Source organism: Lactuca sativa, chromosome 8, assembly GCF_002870075.4.
Source record: "Lactuca sativa cultivar Salinas chromosome 8, Lsat_Salinas_v11, whole genome shotgun sequence".
Classification (NCBI taxonomy): domain Eukaryota; kingdom Viridiplantae; phylum Streptophyta; class Magnoliopsida; order Asterales; family Asteraceae; genus Lactuca; species Lactuca sativa.
In genome coordinates this window covers 102,438,791-102,463,951 of record NC_056630.2, presented here as the reverse complement: position 1 = coordinate 102,463,951, position 25,161 = coordinate 102,438,791, and the positions used below count along the sequence as shown (strand labels likewise).

Here is a 25,161-nt window from a genome sequence, read left to right as displayed (position 1 = left end):
TAAAGATTAAAAATAAATACAAATTATTTAATAATCTTCGGAAATTCATATCTTCTTCATACGAACTCCGTTTTCGACGTTCTTTATATCCACGCGAAGGTGAGACTACGCTCTACAGCTTTCGTTTAGACTCCGTCGGCTAATTTTGACTTTATTTTTATTAATTATTTTTAATAGGCCGCGACATAAACTTTCGTTATAAATTCATAACTTCTTCTTTTGACGTCCGTTCTCGCCTAACTTTTTATCGCTTCGATACCAACAATGAGATCTTCGATTCTCATTTAGATTGCTTCGGCTAAATACCGCTCTAACGTAAATTCACTTTTTACGTTGCATTGCGTCGTGCCGGTTCTGTCGCGAAACTTCGACGGGCCATAACTTCTTCGTTATAACTCGGATTTTGGCGTTCTTTATATGCACGGAAACCTTGTGACATATACTACAACTTGGTTAAGATTAATCCTTCTAGATAACCTTCCATCAAAAAGTCATTTTTGACGCTTATTGTTTCTAAATTGACTAGCCCTGATCTACGGGCGTTACAATTAAGTGGGTTAGATCTGATCCCACATCGGCTGGGAAGGAGAACTAAGCATTCCTTATAAGGGGTGTGGATACCTTCCCTATCACAACGCGTTTTAAAGCCGTGAGGGCAGCAGATCCCATAAGAACTCTGCAGTTAAGCGTGCTCAGGCGGGAGTAGTACCAGGATGGGTGACCCCCTGGGAAGTCCTCGTGCCGAGTGGCCCAAAGCGGACAATATTGTGATACGTGCCAGAGGGGGATGTTACAAATGGTATCAGAGCTAGGGCACGGGCCGATGTGTTCGACGAGGACGTCGAACCCTATAATGGGGGGTGAAAGTTGGTTAGATCTGATCCCACATCGGCTGGGAAGGAGAACTAAGCATTCCTTATAAGGGGTGTGGATACCTTCCCTATCACAACGCGTTTTAAAGCCGTGAGGGCAGCAGATCCCATAAGAACTCTGCAGTTAAGCGTGCTCAGGCGGGAGTAGTACCAGGATGGGTGACCCCCTGGGAAGTCCTCGTGCCGAGTGGCCCAAAGCGGACAATATTGTGATACGTGCCAGAGGGGGGTGTTACACTGACCCTAGTGGTCATATCAAATTGAGTCTGACTACGATGACTTTCTTACGTGGTTCAGATAACCAAGTTCGATGTAACATCTAACGGAGGTCAAAAGATTGAAATCAATGCGACCGATAGCATTGCGCTCGTTGATAAAGAAGTTTGTATATCACATTAGAATATGAGGGAAGGTATATTCCATTCTGGAATTTGACTCTAAGAGACTTGAGTCTAAACGTTGCTTCATACGATGAGAGGTCGTTGGAACATGACCCATCGGTCTGTTACAATAGATAAAGGAAAGTACTTATCCTAAGAAGAAAAAGGAGTCCTCAATAAGGATTTATTTTGTAAATCGAAGGTTACGATTGAAATTCCAACATAGTACGAAGAGCAGATGCAGGATTGAGCACTACCGGCTATCGAGAAGTCCACGAGTCAGATACTTTTTCGAGGAAACATAGAAGTTACTGTTATTACCTAGGATAAAGAGATAACTTATGGGATCATTATACAAGTCTTATTTCGTTGATGATTCCTGGACGGAATCATCCTAAGGGGGAGATAATTGTAACGCCCGCAGATCCGGGCTAGTCAATTTAGAGACGATAAGCGTCAAAAATGACTTTTTTGATAGAAGAGTATTTATAATGAATAATATTAATGAAGTTGTAGTGGTCATGACAAGGATTTCGTATATATATAAAGAATGTCGAAATCCGAGTTATAACGAAGAAGTTATGACCTGTCGAAGTTTCGCGACAAAACCGACACGACACAGTGCGACGTAAATAGTGAAATTATGATTGAGCGATATTTGGCCTTAGTGATCTAAACTAAAGTCATAGATTCCGTTAAACCGAGAGCGTGCATAAAAAGGACGTCCGAATCTGACTTCGTATGAGGAAGTTATGATTTTTCTAAGTTTCAGCTTAGCAGTATGCAAGCCGAAGTTCGGATTTGAGATCAAGTGATTTTTAGCCGAAACAACCTAAATGAGAATCGAAGATCTTGTTGATAGTAATTCAACGGTAAAAAGACAGTCAAAAACGGACGTTGGATGAAGAAGTTATGAATTTTTAACAGACTTTTCCTATCCCGGCCTGTTAAAAATATAATAATAAAAATGAAGTTAAAATTAGCCGACGAAGTCTAAACGAAAGTTGTAGAGCCTAATTTCACCTACGTGTGGATATAAAGAACGTCAAAAACGGAGTTCGTATGCAAAAGATATGAATTTTTGAAGTTCGGAACACAAACTTCGAGACCTTCACGAGGTGAACATACTTGGTTCACGAGGTGAACCTCAAATTTTCACCCTATAAATAGAAATCGAAGACAGCCAATTTTGGTTGCTAATTTCTCAACCTCTCTCCTACTTTTCTCATCATTAAGCCTACTTTTAGCCCCCCGAAGTCCCGTTAACATCCCGACACCCGAAGCAAGTCCCGACGCCCCGAAAATCCCGAGAAAAAGAGTTTCAAGCCGAAACTCTGCCCGCATAAAGCCCGTTTTTTGGGAAAACATCCCGGTTTTATCAGAAACGATTGTTTTAAGAGACGAGGTGTTGTCCAATCGTTATCTTATCAAGTGAGTGTATAGTCACATTTCATCTTACACATATATATGAAGTATTTTATATAAAATACGTGTTATGTATATATGTTGTTTGTTTATTTGAGATGGATGATGAATGAATGTTTTATACAGATTTTAAACTGTACATGTATCTTTATATATACATATATGTTGGGTAAAACATGGGTAGATGAAAGATTATTTTATACAGATTCTAAATTGTATACGTATTTTATATCTACAAATATGTTGGGTAAAACATGGGTAGATAAAGAATGAGAGATGAAATATAATATAGATGTTATTTGCAGCTACGCCTAATAAATAACATTTGTAGCTATGCCCAATAGAAAATAAAAGATGTTATTTGCAGTTGGGCCTAATAAATAACAATTGCAATTGTGCCTAATAGAAAATAAATGATGTTATAGGCAGCTACGCCTAATAAATAACATTAGCAGCTACGCCATAGGCAAAGATGAATTCGTATCTATTCCTTAGGTTAATCCTTACGAATAAATGAACGAGGAAAAGCTGATTTCTTAGGGTGGATCCTTAAGAATAAAGAGGATAATGGGGATGGGGAATTGTGTTGATTGTTTGATGTTTAAACACAATAAACTTATTTATTGTGGGTTGATAAGTTTATTGCTCGTTGATGAAATTAATAAATTTATTGTTGGTTGATAAAAAAAATTAATAAATTTATTATTTGTGGGTTGAAAACCCTATATGCTCACCAGCCTCCCAAGCCTGACTCACTCAGTTTATTTGTATCACAGGTGTCAATACGAAGCCACATTACACTAAGAGATTAAAGGAGATGTAAATCACGAGTGTAAATGAATGTAAGTTCTGTTTATGCTTTTGGTCTGTATCGATGTGGACATCCCGAGTTTTATAATGAAACGAAAATACATTTCTTTAAGAAATGTTTTGATAAATGTTTATCACATTTTGTTTTGGGGACAAATTCTGCAACACCTTTTGAAAGATTACTCTGATTTTATTTTAAAAAGCATAAATGAAATCGGTCTTTTCTGGTCGAGAAAAATGGGGATGTCACAGTAACCCCTTTGCGGATTGATGGCATGAAAGGGGAGGAGGTTCTTGTTCAAGGTGAAGTTCAGAGGATGCTCAAGTCAAGGTGGAGATTGTTAAATGTGACTTAAACGTTTAGAGCATTCGCATGGAGCATTTAAGTTCAATGGAGCACTTGGAAATCAATCCAACACTTAGGATTCTTGGAGCATGTGACAAAGGAACATATCATTAGGTAAGGGAATAAATCATCTAACAAAGGAACGGATCAAGTGATAAAGGGACATATATTCTAAAAGAGGGTATGGTGCACTTGAAGGGGGTATGGAGCACGTGGGAATGGAATGGATCACCTTGGTGCAAGGATATGTTATTCATCATCATGATGCGCCGTCATTAGCATGGATGTGCCACTTTAGAGACAAAGTGTGCCATTGGGAAGCAACATGCACCACTATAGGTCAAGTTGCTCCATTTGTGATGTTGGTTGTGCCATATACACCATATTGACAAAAGGTATGCCATTTGTGAAGAAGGAGTACCAACATAGAGGAAGGTGCACCATCTTGGAGGAAGATGTGCCACCCATGGAGAAGGTGTGTCATTCCTTACACAAGATGCCTCATCTTGGTGCAAGGTGTGCCATATGTGTTACTTGATGAGCCATGATATCCATGATAAGCCACTTATGATGTGAAACTCCTCTATTATGCTCAAGATTGTACAAGGTTTCTCAAAAGTTGAAGATGCTCAACAATTATTACTTGATGTGCTACTATGTCGATTGATGAGCCATGGTGATCTTGATGTATCACACTTGCTTTATGATGAGTCACTATGGATCATGATGCTCCATAATGTGTGTTTTGATGCTCATGCAATGTAAATCAAAGGTGAATGTTTCAGAAGCTGATGCATGGCAGATTGTGATTTTATGTGCATATTGGCCAAAAGGCTTGGCCCATTAGAGTTTTAGGTCTGATCACTTAACTATAAATAGGGATATTTGCTAGTCATTGAATGTGTCTTTGATTATAGACTGATAGACGTATCTTTTTTGAATTATACTGGTAATCTCTATTTAAGAGATCATAAATAAAGAATACTCTCATCCTGCCCATGAACGTAGGTCACCTTGAACGAACCACTTAAATATTGTATTTTTGTGTGTTTTTTGGTTTTGTATGTTATCCGCATTACTCCTAATAACGTTCATTAGAACTTGGCAAGTGACATCAGATTTGTTCTGATTCTTAACAAGTGTCGTCTGATTTTCTAAACACACACACACACACACACACACACACACACACACACACACATATATATATATATATATATATATATATATATATATATTAAAAAAACACTAAATAAAGTGCAATACTTTTATGTTATTATTTTTCTATTAATTTTTAATAGGGTTATATGTAGAATAATCTTATTATTTTAAGAAAATTTTTAATAAAGTCCTAAATGTTTTTTTTGAACGAAAAGTCTCAATTATTTAATATTTTGCCCAAATTAATGAAAATTTTATTTTTTATATTTTAAAAGGAAATTACAAATTATATGATTTTCCCAAGATAATAACATTTTTTGTTAAAAAAAAATTTAGGACTTTATCAAAAATTATAAAACTTTTCCGCATAAACTCATTTTTAAAACTTTATGTCTTATTGAAAATTCAATTTATAAATAATCCTACATTAACATAAATATTATATTATAATGTATGTTAAAACCAAAGTACTTACGAATAGTAATTTTTTAGTGTTGGAGTTTTACCAAAAAAAAAAGTTTTAGTTTTTTGAGTTTTGGCATAAAAGTTTTGGATTTTTCCAAATTTACTCCTTGTTATTTTGTAATTTATAGAAAATATTCATTTGTGTTTTTTTTTATATAAAAAACAGTCCATATATTTAAGATTCTTGGAGAGTATTATACATAGGGTTGTAAACAAACTGAACGAACACGAACATGGCTTATCATATTCCTTCGTTTAAGTTAGCCGGACAAATGAACGAACACGAATGGATAAACGGATAAATTTTCTTGTTAATATTCGTCCGTTTAACAAATTGCATTATTCATGTTCGTTCGTTTATGTTCATGAACATTTTAAACGAACATAAACGAACGAACATAAAAAACAAAGTTAAATAAACATAATTTAAAAATATATGAACATTAATGAACATATAATATGGTAAGGTAATCAAATACAATTAAACATATATGAACATAAAAGGAACTTATATGAACAAACATAAACAAACGTAAACAAAAAACATAAATGAACGTTCACGAACATAATTGAACGAACAAGACTATTGTTCATGTTCGTTCGTTTAACTAAACGAACGAAAATTTGTGTTCATGTTCGTTCATTTATTAAATAAAAGAACATACATGAACTTCCCGCCGAACGGTTCACACATTGTTTGTTGAACGTTCATTTCGTTTACAACCCTAATTATACATGTAAATAAATATAGGATTTGGGAGATTAAAGAGTATTATAACCGATAACTTGATGAGACTAGACATTTACATGGACATGTAAAGCGTTCACAAAGTGATAAAAACATGTGCTACCATCTAACAAAAAAAATAGAGAAAAGTACTACTAATTTTTACAGTTTTAACGAAATAATGTTGATTTATAAAAATTGTGTATGATAGTTGGATTATTTTTTTTGTGATGTGAACCTAGTCGTTCAAGATTAAACTTCACATAAAAAACAAAAAGTATTTTTTTGCGATGTGAGCCTAGTGGTTCAAGATTAAACTTCACATAAAAACCAAAGAGTTTTTAGTTTAGCGGTATTTGGTATTATCATTTTTCCTTAAAGTCGGGGGTTCAAGTCTCATTGTAGAAATATATAGAATTAGCGGATTTTTCGTTCCAACAGAGCCGGTCCTGATGATTCAAGACGCCTAGGATGAACCGGAAAATAGACCCTTAGGCCCTAACGTGTAACAAATTAAATTATATAAGCTAAAGTTTTTTAAAATGAGGATTAGCGGATCTAGAGTGTACACTACCACTTATTATTGGGCTTAAATGCAATATTAAAAAGAATTAACCCCTAAAAAAATTGGGTCCTATTCAGCTGCCAACTCCTCACCCCTTTTCTCGGCATGATTGGCCTTGCGTTAAAAAAACAATAATAATATAAAACACACAAAAAAAACCACAAAAAGTTCATGATTCAAATCCCGACATATCTAGAATATTACTAGTATTATGCAATTGACCATTCATATAGATTTTGGAATAATTAAACGTGGATCGTTGAAATGATATACTTTACCTTTGTTTATTAGTTGTGATTCTTGATTTATCAATATTATCAAATTTTACAAGATTTGTTTAATATCAAGTTAAATAAACATTTAGGAAATAGTGTTTCCTTTTATTTTTGCAACTGTCTAAAATTTATATCCAATGTTATATCGTTTCAATACAAAAAAGATAGGAATATTTTTACCAAAAGGAAGCATTGTGAGGACGAAATTTCAAATAAAAAAAAACAACATTGTAATAAAGTATACGAAAACCTCAAAACAAGATAATGACATCTTGACGAATATATATATATATATATATATATATATATATATATATATATATATATATATATATATATATATATATATATATATATATATATATATATATATATATATATATATATATATATATATATAGGTGGGTTTAATTGAGAAAATAAAAAAGGTTGAGAATGGGGGAATCATTCTCAGCCACTCATTTAATCTAAGCATAAAAGACACGGTGGCAAACTTGTAAATATCGTAATAACCTTCAATCTCAAATACGTAACTATAGAGAATTCGATAACTATTCGTTCATCATCAAAAATTTTCCTCCAACCTTCAATAATCATCCAGATTTATTCAACTAAACCGGAATTTCTTCGCTGCTCATGAAATTGGAATCGGAGTTCTGGACTCGCAGTCACAGTCGACATTGAGGGACTTAGAATCGGTACTCATAGGTTCCCAATCGGATTTTCGGAAAATCAAAATCAAATTGAGAAATCGATCAGAGATAGGATGTCGCATCTGAAGTCGAAATCGGAAGTATATGATGATTTAGAATTGATAACTTGATGTTTTTAACATTTTTAAAATAGTTAACTTGTTTGCACTCCAACTGTTTGATGAAATGCATAAACTAAATTACCACGTTATATTCACATATGAATATGTTTTCTCACCTGAATCAGTATATGATTATTAAAAACACAAAACAAATATGCAAGTCTGTATGTTATTCATATGTGAATAACATATAAAAATTATATATATTTGTCAAAATACCTTCAATATTCATAAGTGAATATACCTTGTAATATTCATATATGAATATACTGTGTAATATTCATAAGTGAATATATCATCTAATATTCACAAGTGAATATATTCTGTAATATTCACATGTGATATACCTGTAATACTATGTAATATTCACATATGAAATATCATTTAATACTCATAAGTGAATATACTATCTAATATTCACAAGTGAATATACTATGTTAATATTCACAAGTAAATTCATCGTCCAATATTAAAATATAAATATACTATGTTTATTATATGTTATATTCATATATGAATGATACTTAAATTGTAAAAAAAAAAAAAAAAAAAAAAAAAAAAAAAAAAAAAACTCATATTTTTTATTCATAAGTGAATAACGAATGTACTGTAATAAACCTGATGCATTGTTATTCATTTATGAATAATGATAGCTGAAAATATAAAAAAAATAAATTTTTTATTTTATCTTAAAACTATATCAATATGGATGTCTATTTATAGAGAATAAAAAATCATGAATTTTTGTATATTTAAAATCATTTTTTGATAAAAATAGCTTATAAAAATTAAAAAAACGAAAAAAAACTATGTTTTTGTATATATTAAGGTAATGATTAACATAGTTTAAGGAAATATGTTATGTTGGAAAACAAATGTGCATTCGTTTCCCATTTCCTTCGGTACATTGGAAACTTTTGCGACAAAAATAAATGATTGGCTGAGAATGATTCCCTTTTTTTCAACCCTTTTTTTTCTTAATTTAACCCTCCCCTATATATATATATATATATATATATATATATATATATATATATATATATATATATAGAGAGAGAGAGAGAGAGAGAGAGAGAGAGAGAGAGAGAGAGAGAGAGAAAGACTTATGCGAAAATACAAAAAATATGTGAAAACACGAGAAAAATAAGAACATTGCACATCATTAATCATGTTTTCTAAATTTTGTTTTATTTAAATTATTTAAAAAGATATATAAGTAATTTAGTGAAAACAGATTTGAATCGGTTTATCAAAAAAAAAAAAAAAAAAAAAAAAAAAAACCAAGAAAATATTTGTATTCTATTCGATTTTGGCTCAATTACCATGTGCGATATTGAAAATAAAATATTATTTTGATTTTTATTTATTTCAAGCTTCAACGAATGAGATATTGCTATAATATGAATTAATTATTTAGCTACGTGTATTCAAACATGTATGAATGATTGTAAAATGTCCATACATTACCATTCCAGGTGTGATTTCAGATGCCTGTGCAACAGAAGTCTGCGAAGAACTTTGCTTCTTCATGCGGTTTATCTGAGCTGGATCGATTGATATATATAGGCATTTAACGATAACATCATTAGATTCAGGTTCCAGCAACCCAAGAATTGTTTGAGTCTTGATCTCAAACATGAATTCTTGTGGTTCATCTTCTATACGTGATTTTATGGTGATGAACTTGTTCTTCAATGCTTCCATTTTTGTCTCAGTAAATCTACCTTCAAAGCGTCAGCTACAGAAGAGATTATAAATGAATGGGTTCAATATCAATCAAATTGTAGGTAAGAAATGTGTGGATAATAGAGGTATGTTGTTTAGTTAGTGGAGTTGGACCATCGTACTTCTTACATGCTTGCCATAAAAGTCTTTATCTGCATGGTTCATTTATACGAATAAAAAATAAAAATATGTTTAAACTATGTATAACGTTGTATCGGTCGAGTATCGTATATCTAAATGAATACATACACATCTTATGGTGTCATGTTACCATATGTTGTTATCGACACTACCTCCAAAATGGTTTCAGGAACCTCTTTGTTTTGGTCCAGAAGTATCTCATGCTTGTCAATTCAATCCATGAAAATTTGGTATAATTTTTTAATTTACAAAAATATTTTCATGTGTACTCTTTATTTTTATTTTTTTGTTTTGTTTTCTATCTTTATATCTTTATCATTAAATGTATGAACTACATTTATTACAAATATATAACAAATTAAGAGAGAAAAAAAAATACAACTTTGGAGTTGTTGACTCAACAAGTTGACCATATTTTTCAATACTTTACACAAAATAACCATTTATTTTGGAACGGAAAAGTGAATCACTTTACAATGTGAAATAAAACTTGTCCTTTAGCACAATTAGGCTTCGCAGCCTGGTTTGAAATTGACATAAATGTTATGAAATTACTCATGCTTGCCTATTAAAGAGATGACCTTCGGTATTTTTTCATGGCATCTTTTCGTTCTAATATATATTTTTTCCTAAATCTTGGTTTTCGGAAAATATATCAAAAATCATCGAAGAAGGCCGACAAAAATAAAAGAACTCTAAGCCCCTTGAATACTAAACAAGCTTATTATCGTTGCATAGATGATGATTGCATTTGTTCGATTTTCCCGATTTTGGCCTAGGAAATGAGCATTTTTTTATCAGGTCATCCACAATATCCATCATTAACCATTATAATGGTGGTTGCTACATCATCACCACTAACTATCACTAAACCTATGAGATGTTGGGTTAATTCAGAAACGGATATAGTTTTGATCCCAGGGGTATTTTCGAAACTTTTTATTTAAATAGATTTTCTTATAGTTTTAGTGTTTGATTAGGATACCTATTTATTTAGTATATATAGATGTAATTGTTGCTTTGTTAATTTATTCAAGAAAACACATTTTAGTTAGTAATTGCTTAGCCTCCAAGCTAGTTTTGTTCTCCGCTATTTTGTTCTTGTCCGGTTCATATGTTCCTTTTAATGCACAGTTAATTTATTCTTCATCCTTCCAGAATCAAGTGAATTGATTCTTAAGTTTTGTTCTTGTTAAGCTCTTATACGAATTTCCTTCTTTGTTTGAAATATTCTAATAGAATCAAGTAAATTGATTCCTGTATTAAGATCTTTCTCAAGGAAATTAAGTGATTTAATTCATACAGTTGGTATCAAAGCTAACCAAGTTTCATCAACAACAAAGAAGAACTCGCCATGGAGAGTCTAAAGATGCACTACCCTATGTTGTCCAAGACCAATTATGCAGCCTGGGCCATATAGATGAAGGTCTTTATGTAGGCTTAAGAAGTATGGGATGCAGTAGAGCCAAAGAATCCTCAAAACGCAGTCGGTGTGAAGAAAGATAAGATGGCTCTTGCCTCCATCTATCAAGGAATCCCGAAAGACTTGTTGCTGTCAAATGCGGAGAAGAAAACGGAAAAGGAATGTGAAACGTTGAAGGTGATGTACATGGGTGCAGACAAGGTAAGGGTTGCGAATGTGTAACATCCCGAAATATCAAGAGTAGAGTTGAAGGGCTAAAAGAGTAAATTGGGAAAGAGCGACTCGGCGAGTCCATGGGTGGACTCGGCGAGTAGAGTCGCGACTTGGTCGCGTGTCAAGTGGCCGACTCGGTGAGTCAGTAAGATGGACTCGGCGAGTAGGCGCTGAGTAGAGAAAACCCTAATTCTCGGGGTTGAGCCCTATATAAAGCACATAACATCCATTCCCCCAGCCTCTTTACTCATCCTCAAGTCCAGAAACCCTAACCTTCGTATGTGAGTGGATCAAGTTGCATTTGGGAGCTTGGAGAAGCAATTGTTGAGGAAATCTTGAATGGTGGGAGGCTTGGAGCAAGGGGTTTTGCTTGGATTCGAGTTCCATTGCAGTTGGGGCATTCTTTTGAGGTAATATCTCGTCCTTGGGCTGTTACTCTTTGGATTCATCATTATGGGGTTTGTGGGGAGCTTATCTTTTGGTGTTTTGGAGTTTAGAGGTTAGATCTGAGGTTGCTACCTCAGATATGGAATGGAGAAGGGTTGGAATGCCTGAAAGTCCCTGTGTTTGAGTGTGTAGTGAAGCTATCATGTCCCAAACCCTAGCCCTAAAGTGTATAAGGCCTAGATCTCTTTGGATTCACGAAAAGTTTGCCACTTTACGTGATGGATGGGTTGTAGGAGGCTAGATCTATGTTTTGGATCAATTGCATGGCCTGGAATGCTTCTGTATGGATTCAGACCGGTGGTACTCGGCGAGTCACATGGGTGAACTCGACGAGTTGCTTTAAGATAGGATGGAACTCGACGAGTTGGAAGAACAACTCGGCGAGTTGGATGAAGATGGCCTGGAACTCGGCGAGTTGTATGAACAACTCGGCGAGTAGGTTGAAGATAGCCTTAGACTCGGCGAGTCTGTTCTTGGACTCCGCGAGTCTTGTCGAAGAGTCCCAATATTTTCTGGTTGAGTCGAGAATCGGCGAGTCAAGGGATGAATCGGTGAGTTGTGGGCGAGTGGACTCAGAGTTGTTGGACTTGACGAGTCTTGGGGTGACTCGGCGAGTTAGGTCGCGTCTAAAGGGAAGTTCTGAGTATGGGAACTTGGCGAGTCATCGGGTTGACTCGGCGAGTAGAGTCAGTCAGGGGTTGACTTTGACCTTGTCTTTGACCAAAGGTTGACCAGTGGTTTCCAGGGGCATTTTGGTAATTGTTGATTATTGTTTTGAGTTCAGTGTCGTGGTGGTTGTCCAGTGGTGGAGATCGTATCAGTGGTCGGAGCAGCTTGGGTTATCTGTTCAGTCGGCAGTATCGAGGTGAGTTATCCTCACTATATCAACAGGGTCTAAGGCATCAATGCCGGCCCTTATCGGATTGAGATCCGGGTAGTTGTTGTTATGTTATTGCTTTGATATGTTTGCATCCTGAGAGTTAGGATTGTATATGTTAGAGACCTGGTTGAGATCGGTATCCTGAGAGATAGGGTGATGCTATGCTAGTGACCTGTTAAGTCGGTATCCTGGTTAGGATGATGATATGTTATGTGATCTGTTTGATCTGCTTGTTGACTGTGAATTGCTAAATGATTGTATGTATATGTGCACATGGTTGTTTGAACTGGAGTTGGGTTGAGGCGGGTCCTGCTTTGTGCTATAGGCCAAGATACCTAGGGCGGACCGGTTGTTCCGAAGGCCCAGCGAGCGGTCCGGATAGGCTGTAGGCCCCAAGAGGGCGGACCAGACGTGCCGAGGCTCGGAGAGTGGACCAGGCCGACTGAAGGCCCGGTGTGGGCGGACCAGTCATACTGTAGACTCAGAGAGTGGACCAGGTGGATTGAAGGCCCGGCGCGGGCGGACCAATCACACTGCAGACTCGATGTATGTGGTTAGATTCGGAGAGTGGACCAGGTGGATTGAAGGCCCGGTGCGGGCGGACCAATCACACTGTAGACTCGAGGTTTATGGCTAGACTCAGAGGGTGGACCAGGTGGACTGTAGGCCGGTGCGGCGGACCAGTCACACAGTAGACCCGAAGTGCATGGTTGTTCTGTGATTGGATATGTTATGGCATGTTATGCGTGTATGGTATATGTGGTTGGTATTTTGGGGATATCTCACTAAGCTTTCGGGCTTACAGTTGTGGTTTTATGTTTTTCAGGTTCTTCAGGAGACCGTGGCAAGGCGAAGGCGTGATCGTACCGCTCCTCATGATTTTGTAGTAATGTGATTCTGGGAATACGTTAAATGTTTTGTATTGAAAACCTTTTTGTAAAGATTTAATGGAATCGAGTTGTTTTTGAAAAAATTTAAAATTGGTTGTATTTTTCGGTTGTTACAGAATGTCAAAACCTAAATGGCGGAGTTTGAAATTTTGAATATGAGGGAATCCGAGACAATTTATGATTTTTCTGAAAAAATTGGCAACATTGTGAGCAACATCCAGGCCTTAGGAAATACCATGGACGAAGCATATGTTGTGAAAAAGTTGCTTCGTGTTGTACCATGTAAGTTCTTGCAAATTGCTTCAACAATTGATTAATTTGCAGATCTTGAAACAATGACTGTTAAGGAAGTTATTGGGAGACTCAAAGCTCATGAGGAGAGAATCTGTGGGCATGTTGAACACGAAGAACAAGATCAAAAGAAATTGTTACTCACTCATGAAGAATGGACAGAAAGGCAAAAAAAAAACGAAGACCGTGTTTGTTAAACCAAGGTGGTAGGGGAAGAGATCGCGGTGGAAATTATGCAAATCGTGGAGTTCGTGGAAGTGGCAACAATCATTGACAATCATGGTACGTATGATAATCGAGAAAATAGTCACATTCAATGTTATAATTGCCAAGAATATGGGCATTATGTTGTCCAATGCTAGAACCTAAGACGAGAAAGACAATATGAAGCAAACCTAGCCCCAGGTCACATCGCTGATTAACCGGCTCACTAATGGAAGTAGTCCATAATAGCAAAGCTTGAAGATGAATTTATCTTAAACGAAGAAAAGGTAAATCCAAAACTTAAACCAGATGACAAAGAGAAAAATCATTCTAAGGTTTGGTATATCGATAATGGTGAAAGCAACCATATGACTGGGGATGAAGACAAATTTTGGGAACTTGACCGAGAGGATCAAGGGTACGTGAAGTTTGGAGACAGCTTAAAAGTACGCATTTAGGGAAAAGGATCCATTGTATTTCAATGTAAGAGTGGTGAGAAACGAATGCTTCAAGAAGTATATTACATACCAAAGCTATGTAGTAACATAATTAGCTTGGGCCAAATCGCACAAAACAGTGATCGGATCATAATGCTTGGATTATACCTATAGATACATGATAAAAGGAATCGGTTACTCATGAAGGTAGAGTAATCTAAAAACCGACTTTATCAAATAACTTTGAATGAAATCGAATCACGGTATGTATTTAATGTAGCTGAAGAATATATACTCAATCAAATTTTCGAAGAAGGATTCGTTTGTGAAAAACAAAAGATTAATGTCACCACAAGCTTGTATAAAGGATGCCTAGCAGAAAAGATAGTTCACATGGAACTATGCACACAAGCTAGAAACAAGTGTTACTCATTGTTAGGTAATGGAGTGGGAAAGTTTAAGGTTGAGATTGTTGTTAGTGATACTAATTTGGAGGGTGATAATGTAGATACGAGCTCTCCTAAATATAATTCGACTGATAAAGTTGACCAATCTCAAAAGGAAAAGCTAAGTTTAGAAAATAGGGGAATACTTGTTGATATGTTGGTGTCACACCCCCGAACCAGACGGCGGAAATGTCCAAGGGCTCGCGTGACTTAAATTGAAATATCATCACAATGAATATACATGAAACATAACACATTCATCACCAAACACTACATATATAGTACAAGTGGCATTGTTTACATCAAGTACATGGTTTACATTACATGATCTCAAAATATAAGGTGTTTGGTGATTAGCAACTACAAAAGAAACTTTCAACACACTGGAATGCTTCCTTGTTCTAACAATTTCATGAGAATACAAGTTATTTTGAAAACGGGCAACATAAATAATGTTGGTGAGTTCATAAGTAGGTTTGATGTAAAATAGTTTATGTCGTTTGTAAAACCCAGAAAACCCGATATTTTATGTAATAAGACTTTTCATGAAAATGTTGTGATGATCCTGTAAGTATATGCGTGAATGATTTCAAAACGTGTATAAATGAGAAGTTTTGCATTACAGTTATTGAAAGAACAAGTGAACAAGATTGGTTTCCTCGGAAAACCCGATGTTTTACGATAAAATATTATGATTGTTTTGTATTATTGTATTGTCACAGCTAATGAATATGATTTCCCCTGATTACTTAGATGGTATTGGATCTCTATGTGAGTCGTTATAACCATGCATGATAATGACTAGTTCGTCTGTCTTGGCATTCTAATGAACACCGAAATTGATCTTAAGATTTTGTCGCCTTAGACTGGCCGAGTCTAACTGTAGCGAACAGCTTAGGCGTGGGGGAGTCAACCCCGTATAGATCTATACACATGATTAGAATCTTTCAAGCCCATCAATTAGGATGTTTACTTGTTTTGTATAGTATTAGTGTTGCGAAATTGCTTAATCGATATGTCGTAAAAATCGCCAATTTGTTTTATAACGATTCATATATTTTAACAAAAAAATAGATATTTTTCTATTTAACCCATAAGTTATAAAGTTTCATATATCTTGACCCAATTATTTCATTATTAACATAATTGACTAAAAATATTAGTTTGACCAATTCAGCCCCTTTAGTTTGGTAAAGTTGGCAATTTTTAGCCCTTTTTATGAAAAATGACATATTAGGTCCTTGAACTATTTTTCTTGACATTTTTTACCTAAACACTTAATTAAATGATGTTTTAATCCCAAAATTTTATTTAGGACAATTTCAGCCCCTTAGTTAAAAGATTTGCATTTAAATCCACACTTTTCGCAATTTTTACAATTTTTACCCAAAATCTTTGCATTTTTAGTCCCTTTTGATAAATAAGGTCATTTTAACCCATGAAATAGGTTTATATAAATTTATAGCCCCTGTTTTGAGAAAACTTTCCATTTCAGCCCCTAAAATTTGATTTTTCGTATTTTTGGGCCTAAATAGCCAAAAAGCCCAAATTTTAGCCAATTAGGCTAAAATTTACATTTTTAGTCCTTTAAAAAGCCTAATATTTATACAAACTCTTATCTTAGCTATTTTGACACTTTTGATCCTTGTAGAAACCGTGAATGACATCTTTTTCCCCATCTTTTGTTTATTTATCAAAAATGGTCCAATAACAAATTTTATGTTGTAGTGTGTTTATTATAAAGCTTGTATGGTAGCTTATCTTGACATGTTAAGTGAAATATAACCTAGATCACATATTTTTCCATCTTGAACTATAGATCTCGAAATATATTACATTTTTAGCACATATTTACCACATAAACACAAGAAATCACACATAACATACAAATACACATAGATCTTCACATTTTACTTGTATTCTTCCCCATAAATCATATGAAAACCGAAAATAGAGGGGTATGAACCCACCTTTGATTTGATGATTCGGTTTTGAAGAAAGAAACGAAAGAGTTTGGTCCCAGCAACTTCCTTGAGTAGATCTCGAACTCAAGAAGATTTCTAAGAGTATAAACACCAAAAACTTTGTGTAAAGGAATGATCTAACAAGAGACTGAAGTTATGAAGCTTGGATGTGTAAACACTTACCAAAGATTGACAACACTTGATGAAGACTCTTGAATCCAAGCCAAATTTTCAAGAATTCCTTGAAGGAAGGAAGGAGATGACCTTAGAGAGAAATGGAGAGAACTTTTGTGTAGTGTGTGCATGTGTTGCGTGTCTTCGGTCGAAACAAGAAGAGGGGAGACGGGAGAGAGTGAGATGAGTTGACATGCATGGAAACATGAGAATGGTGCATGGATACCCTATGTATATTTGTGAGGTGGCACTACAATTGTCAACCCTCATTTATCTATTCTTATATATATATATATATATATATATATATATATATATATATATATATATATATATATATATATATATATATTTGTTTTACTTGGGCTGAAATGGGCTAAGGAAGGAGGAAGGAATCACTTTGGCCCATTCTTGGCTTGGCTCGAGTTCATGAGGCCCATAAGGAAAACTTACGGCCCATTGGTCCCTTAGGGTAGCTCACGGCCCAATTTTTGTATAAGAGAATGGATATCAGTCCATTAAAGCTAATTAGATTAGTTATGGCCCAATAAGGCCCATTAAAGATAAACTAGTCCATTTTAGGCTTATAAGGCCCAAAAAGGTTAAGCCTCATGAGATTGGGTCCAATTAGAGCCCGTTTAAGAGTTCTAAGTCCAAAATAGTCAAAATAGAAGCTTATTGGCCCATTAGGCCCAATAAGGAAACCCTAGTCCATATAGGACTTAAATCGGGATTTCTAGGGTTTTACACTTTACTTGATGAATCTAAGATTGAATGTGTTTCCATAGGTTGAGCTTCAAGCATAACATGAATTAGGGTTACGATTTTATAGTAGATAATGTTTACAAGAGTACAGAATTTCCTAGCTAGAATGCTAGTTGTGACATCATCCCCCCGTTAGAGGGAATTTCGTCCCGAAATTCTTTTTGAGCTAGAGTTCAAGAATGCGAAAATAATTGAGGGTACTTCTGTTTCATCTGGACTTCACGTTCCCAAGTGAATTCCGGTCCACACTTTGCATTCCATCGAACCTTCACTATTGGAATGCGACTTTGCTTAGGACGCTTCACTTCCATGTCCATGATTTCAACGGGTTCTTCGATGAACAGGAGATTCTCGTTGATTTCGATTTCTTCCAATGGAATGACGAGATTTTTGTCAGATAAGCACTTCTTCAAATTGGAAACATGGAACACGGGATGTACACTGCTGAGCTCGGCATGTAGCTGTAGTCTATAAGCCACTGGACCGATTCGGGCAAGAATCTCGAATGGTCCAATGTATCGTGGGATTAGTTTTCCCTATTTCCCAAAACGAATCACCCCTTTCCAGGGAGAGACTTTTAACAACACCTGATCCCCGACTTGGAATTCCAAGGGCTTCTGTCGTTTATCTGCGTAGCTCTTCTATCGGTCTCGTGATGCTTGAAGTCGAGCTTTGATTTGAGCTATCTTCTCTGTCGTTTCGCATATGATTTATGGTCCTATTAATGCATTTTTTGGTGTCTGACCTCTCCCTAGCTAAGTGTCACCTACCTCAGCCCAACACAACGGTGATCTACATTTACGTCAATATAAGGCTTCAAAAGAAGCAACTTTTATGCTTGAGTGATAATTGTTGTTGTACGAAAACTCAATTAAAGGCAAGTGGGTATCCAATGATCTTCCAAAGTCTATCACGCATACGTGCAACATATCTTCAAGTGTTTGAATGGTTCGCTCACTTTGACCATCGGTTTGTGGGTGGTAGGCAGTGCTCATGTCGAGTTGTGTTCCCATAGCTTTCTGAAGCGATTGCCAAAAGCGTGAAGTAAATCTATTATCTCGATCTGAGATGATAGATATTGGTACTCCATGGACTCTCACAATTTCCTTGATGGAGATTCTCGTCAATCGTTCCATCTTGTACGACTCCTTTATTGGCAGGAAATGAGCGGATTTTGTCAATCTGTCAACTATTACCCATATGGCATCCAATTTATCTGTTGTCTTGGGTAATTTGGTCACAAAGTCCATAGTAATCCTTTCCCATTTCCACTCGGGTATTACCGGTTGTTGAAATAGTCCCGATGGTTTCTGATATTCTACCTTCACTTTAGCACAAGTGAGGCACTTGCTAACGTAAGTGGCAATTTCTGCCTTCATGTTAAGCAACCAATACTGCTGCTTGATATCCAAGTACATTTTATCTGAACCCGGATGGATGAAGTATCGTGTCTTGTGGGCTTCATTCATGACTACTTCTCTGAATCCCCCAAGTTTAGGGATCCAAATTCGATTCATGAAATAGTATGCTCCTTCCTCCTTGACTTCAAAGTTCTTTTCCATTCCACGTAACACTTCGCTCGTTTTGTTTTTTATCCTCATGGCATTGAAGTGGGCTGATTTGATTTGTGAGGACAGATGGGATTTAATGGTTATTGAAAGAGTCTTCACATGACGATTTGATTATTCTTTCAGACTTAAGGCATCAACTACCACGTTAGCCTTTCCTGGGTGGTACTTGATTTCGCACCCATAATATTTTAGCAGCTCAACCCACCCTCGTTGTCTCATGTTTTACTCCTTTTGATTTAAAATGTGTTGGAGACTCTTGTGGTCGGTAAAATGGTGCACTTGGTACCATAAAGGTAGTGCCTCCAAATTTTCAATGTGATGACCTCAGCTCCTAATTCGAGATCATGGGTGGTATAATTCACCTCATGTGTCTTTAGTTATCGGGATGCATAAGCTATCACCTTTCCACGTTGCATGAGTACACAACCTAAACCTTGATTCGAAGCATCGCGGTAAACTACGAAGTCCTCTATTCCATCTGGTAGTGATAGTACTGGTGCACTACAGAGTGCTCGCTTCAGAGTTCGGAAAGCAACCTCCCGCTTTTCTGTCCATTCAAATGGCATGCCCTTTTGTGTAAGCATGGTAAGTGGCTTGGCTGTTTTGGAGAAGTTCTGAATGAATCTCCTGTAATAGCTACGAGACCTAAAAATTGGTGAATTTTTGTGGGTGTCGTTGGGACCGCCCATCCTTCTATGGCTTTGACCTTAGAAGGGTCCACATGTATCCCTTCTTGACTAACAACATGACCCAAAAAGTTCACACTACGGAGCCAGAATGCAACAGGGGCATTCATTAGACCGAAGGGCATTACAACAAATTCGTAATGTCCATAGCAAGTTCAGAAAGCGGTTTTGGGGATATCCTCTTCCCGGACTTTGAATTGGTGGTATCCGGATCGCAGATCTATCTTAGAGAAGTAACTTGCTCCTTGGAGCTAGTTGAATAGATCGTCGATTCGCGGAAGTGGGTAGCGATTTTTGATAATGAGATTGTTTAGTTCTCTGTAATCAATACACATTCTAAAGGGTCCGTCCTTTTTCTTAACAAAGAGGACCGGAGCTCCCAAGGGTGAGAAGCTAGGTCGGATGAATCCTTTGCTCAAGAGTTTGCTAAGTTGGCTTGACAGTTCTTGCATCTCTGCAGGAGCCAACATATAGGGTGATTTGGCAATGGGCGTAGCTCCCGGCACCAGGTCAATTCGGAACTCGACTTGTCCATTTGGGGGTATCCCCGGAAGATCTTCAGGAAAGACATTCGGGAAGTCGCAAGCCACTGGGATGTCTCGAATATTGACCTTTTCCTTGGACTTATCCACTATGTGAGCCAGAAACGCCAAGTCCTTCTTTTGTAGATACTTTTGTGCCTTAATGCATGAGATAAGACGAAGGTTCATACTGGGTTTGTCCCCGTATATAATTAAGGTTTTGTGGTTAGGGAGATGAAGGTGAACGGCCTTCTCTCAACACATAATTTCGCATGATGGGGGCTCAACCAGTCCATGCCGACAATCACATCAAAACTACTAATAGTTACGGGCATCAAGTTTATTTGAAAAGCGTGTTGATTTAAGGTTAGGGTACATCCTACATAGATTTCCCCAGTTGATTCTGTTTTCCCATTAGCCATTTCCACCGTAAAGGTTTCATTAAGCTTTTGGGGTTGTTGTTTTAGCAAGTGTTTTAATTTATTACTCACAAAGCTTCGCTCTGCTCCGGTATCAAACAGGATGCATGCATATAAGTGGTTAAGGAGAAACGTATCGGTGACAACAGCGGGATCCTGAACCGCTTCTCCTTGACTCATAGTCAGCACTCTTCCTGCTGCTCCTGTTGCCTGGTTGTTTGCATTGGGACAATTTCTTCTGAAATGTCCTGTCTTCCCGCACCCATAACAGGTATAACTTGCTCCATCCTTTGTGTTGTTGTTGTTGTTGTTGTTGTTGTTGTTGTTGTTGGGCATCTGGTTTTGTGGAAGCTGGGTCCTACAATACTTTGCTGTATGGCCCTTCCGGATGCATCTTGTGCACATCATCTCTCTGCATTCCCCGTGGTGATGGTAGTTATATTTGTTACACTTGGGAAGATTCCATGTATACTGTTTCGAAGCATTCGGCACGGATGAGGCTGGAGCATGAGGTGTCGTGGTAGCTTGGGTTGCTGCATGGACAGTCACTGTCTGTTGCTTCTTAGATGAATTTGAGTTATGTTTACATCTTCTCTTGTTGTTCTTCCCTTTCTTATTCTCTTCTTCCATCTTAACATCCGCTTCCACAATCTTAACACTCTTCTTGCTGCCACGATCATACAATTTCTTGGCCAATCTTTTGGCGCTATCAAACGTCTCAAGGTTTGCCGCAATGACATTCCCTTGGATAGGTGCAATCAATCCCCGGATGAACCTCTCAATCTTTTTCCCTTCTGAGGTGATCATTCCTGGACACGGAAGAGATAGCTCGCTAAACCTGGATATGTATGCATCGATATTGGAGTTCTGAACTGTCAAGTTCCACAATTCTTGTTCCATCTTTTGAATTTCGCCACGCGGGCAGTACTCGGCCATCAATATTTCCTTCAATTCCACCCACACCATGGCATTGGCTACGAGGAGAGTCATGGCCTCCATATGTCCATTCCACCAGGTGAGAGCTTGATCAACAAATGTGCATGCTGCAAACTTCACCTTGACCTCTTCGGGGCAATCACATATCTCGAACACTGATTCAACATTTTCAATCCACCTCTTTAGGGTTATCATTCCCCATGTGCCATTAAAGGTTCGTGGCTTGGCGTTGGTGAAATCTTTGTAGGAGCATGTCTTGGTAGGTCCTTGATTTATTCTGTTGTTTGAAATGCAACTGAGTCGACTTCCGGTGGTGTCGGTGGCTGATTATTTCCACGGAACAGAAAGATGTTGAGTATGTATTGTTTTAAGTTGGGAATTTCTTGAATTGGTTTGCGCATCTAAGAGTTTCCATAATTTACACTAAGCAATGAGAACATACAACGCATAACAGATAACAACATCACAAATAAACACATAATATTTTCCACTAATATTATCCGCACTTTGATACATGAAAAATTTGCTCGAAAGAGCATACATAGAGGTACAAAGTTTGACAACATAACGACTCTATGAATAGTGTAATCACTTAAACATGGAGTCGGTAGTACATAAGAGAACATAGTACTAGTAGGGTAAAGTTGGTCCTAACACACTAAGAAGCGCCCGACTGCGGCAGCGAGATCATATACCGAAGTGTTGTGCCAATAACTGGGCCATCTTAGTCATCTCTCCAATGAATTCATCTCTTTCATGTTCAGCCTGTACCGCTCGTGCTTCCGTGAAGAATAGCTGTTGCCGTAGAGCGGCGACCTCAGCCTCCGGAGAACGATTCTCTCTCGCGGGATTCCCTAGTGGGGCAGGGTGGTTCTGTTGCGTCTCGTCGGTAGGTGATGTTACGGAGGCCTCGTCTGTGCCTCTTTCTTCCTCCATGTCATCATCGGTCCCATCAAAACTCGTAGTCTGTGTCCGTGTACTCGTCGGGCCCAACGTCATGTGCTCCCCCCTGTTCTTCCTCGGGGTCGTCCTCAATCATTCTGTGGGCCACTAAGACCTAATGAAACTTAATGACCTGATGCTCCTCTTCCATGGTGACTGTGAGGAGGTATATAAATAAACTATTATTACTCATAAGGTTTATTATTTATATATTTAAAAGGTTAGGTTGATGCGCTCTTCTTGTATAATAATGGGGTATGCCTTAGGTTTACTGACCATCGCGATCGTCCCAGGGCATGTGTTAGTTGTATCACGAATAAATGCAGTTGATCAGGCTACATTCATCCCTAATACAACTGTGAACAGCCCTGGTTTAACCAGGATGTCAGGTTCTCCCAATCATCTTATTTGATTTGTTATTATGTTCGTTTTTCTAAGTCGCACAAGTAAGAGTGTTTATTAGCACATTTTATTTGTTTTATTCAGAGTTATTTAGCCCCTTGTTGGGTTTATAGTTGCATATCAATGTGTGGTTAGATATGCCAGTTCATTATAAACAAAACTCTGATACCAACCTGTCACACCCCCGAACCAGACGGCAGAAACGTCCAAGGGCTCGCGTGACTTAAATTGAAATATCATCACAATGAATATACATGAAACATAACACATTCATCACCAAACATTACATAGTACAACTGGCATTTTTTACATCAAGTACATGGTTTACATTACATGATCTCAAAATATAAGGTGTTTGGTGATTAGCAACTACAAAAGAAACTTTCAACACACTGGAATGTTTCCTCATTCTAACGATTTCCTGAGAATACAAGTTATTTTTTAAACGGTTAGCATATATAATGTTGGTGAGTTCATAAGTAGGTTTGATGTAAAATAGTTTATGTCGTTTGTAAAACCTAGAAAATCCGATATTTTCTGTAGTAAGACTTTTCATGAAAATGTTGTGATGATCCTGTAAGTGTATGTGTGAATGATTTCAAAACGTGTATAGATGAGAAGTTTTGCATTATAGTTATTGAAAGAACAAGTGAACAAGATTGGTTTCCCCGGAAAACCTGATGTTTTCCGATAAAATATTATGATTGTTTTGTATTATTGTATCGTCACAGCTAATGAATATGATTTCCCCTAATTACTTAGATGTGTTGGGTTTTGAGCATTCTAACACTCATATGGTGTACATGCAACCCTAAATACCTTGGATCTATGTTTTCTCTATTATACATGCAAATATCAAATTTCCAAGGTATTATCCTATGTAGCATATTATGAAATACAAGTAATATAAAACTAGCAGAATTACATACCTCTTTGTTGGTGCTTGATTCCATGGAGCTCAAGAGCCTAGTGCCCTAAATATGACACCTCAAATGGTTCACACAACATCATATGCAATTGGAATAACTTAGAGAGAAATCATCACTTCAGGAAATCGGCTTGCCCTCCACACGTAGACTTAGTGGCCGATTTTGACAAGAATGATATGTTTATATAGTGTGACACAATTAGGGTAAACCCTAATTGTCATGGCTTTCCATTTCCTTGGATCCATGGGTTCAAATACACCATGGAGCATCCAATGGGTTTTAGCCTAACTTCATAATCCATGGAGCAATAGCCCACTATATAAGTATGGATGATTTACACAATCAACCCATATATTTAATTAGTCTTCTTTTGATCACTTAATTAATTCTAGATTAATTCTTGATCAATACTAATTAAATAATCTTATTAATATATTAGAACTTATAATATATTAATAAACCTTAAGTGTTATTTCTCTCATTTTAGTCTATCTAAATGCATGATGCCATGCAACCCAAATATACCATGTCGGGTCGGGTCAAGTATATACCAATTATAGTTATGGACTTAGACACTAATCCAACAGTATCCCACTTGGATAAGTCTAATAACTATTATTGCAAGTACGCCTTCACAACCTGACTAGCAATCGTAGCTCTTAAAAGTTGTTGCCAAACTCTGAACAAATCAATGACGCCTCCATTAGATAAGTGATCATATATTCCTCCTTTCTAGATATCATATGGACTAAGACATGGATTATAATCATTCTCTCTATCCATTCGTTGTTTCTTGATTTCCGATTTATGATGACTGACTAATTGAACAAATCAAATCAGTCCAGGCCCGGCCGAGCATTTACATTTTGTCATCACTAAATCATCGAGGGTCCCACATATATCGCTTTTATCCCT

General features: G+C 36.7%; 1 protein-coding gene across 1 annotated transcript in view; it reads right to left on the bottom strand.

Moving 5' to 3' along the window:
* LOC111894817 (2-alkenal reductase (NADP(+)-dependent)) overlaps window positions 1-9,683 on the bottom strand; it is a 37,568-nt gene extending 27,885 nt beyond the window's left edge. Inside the window, exon 1 of the mRNA XM_023890912.3 lies at window positions 9,308-9,683. Within this exon, the coding sequence (XP_023746680.1) occupies window positions 9,308-9,544 (237 nt within the window). The 5' untranslated portion in view covers window positions 9,545-9,683. The remainder of the gene's footprint in view (window positions 1-9,307) is intronic.
* Between the last annotated feature and the right edge of the window lie 15,478 nt (window positions 9,684-25,161).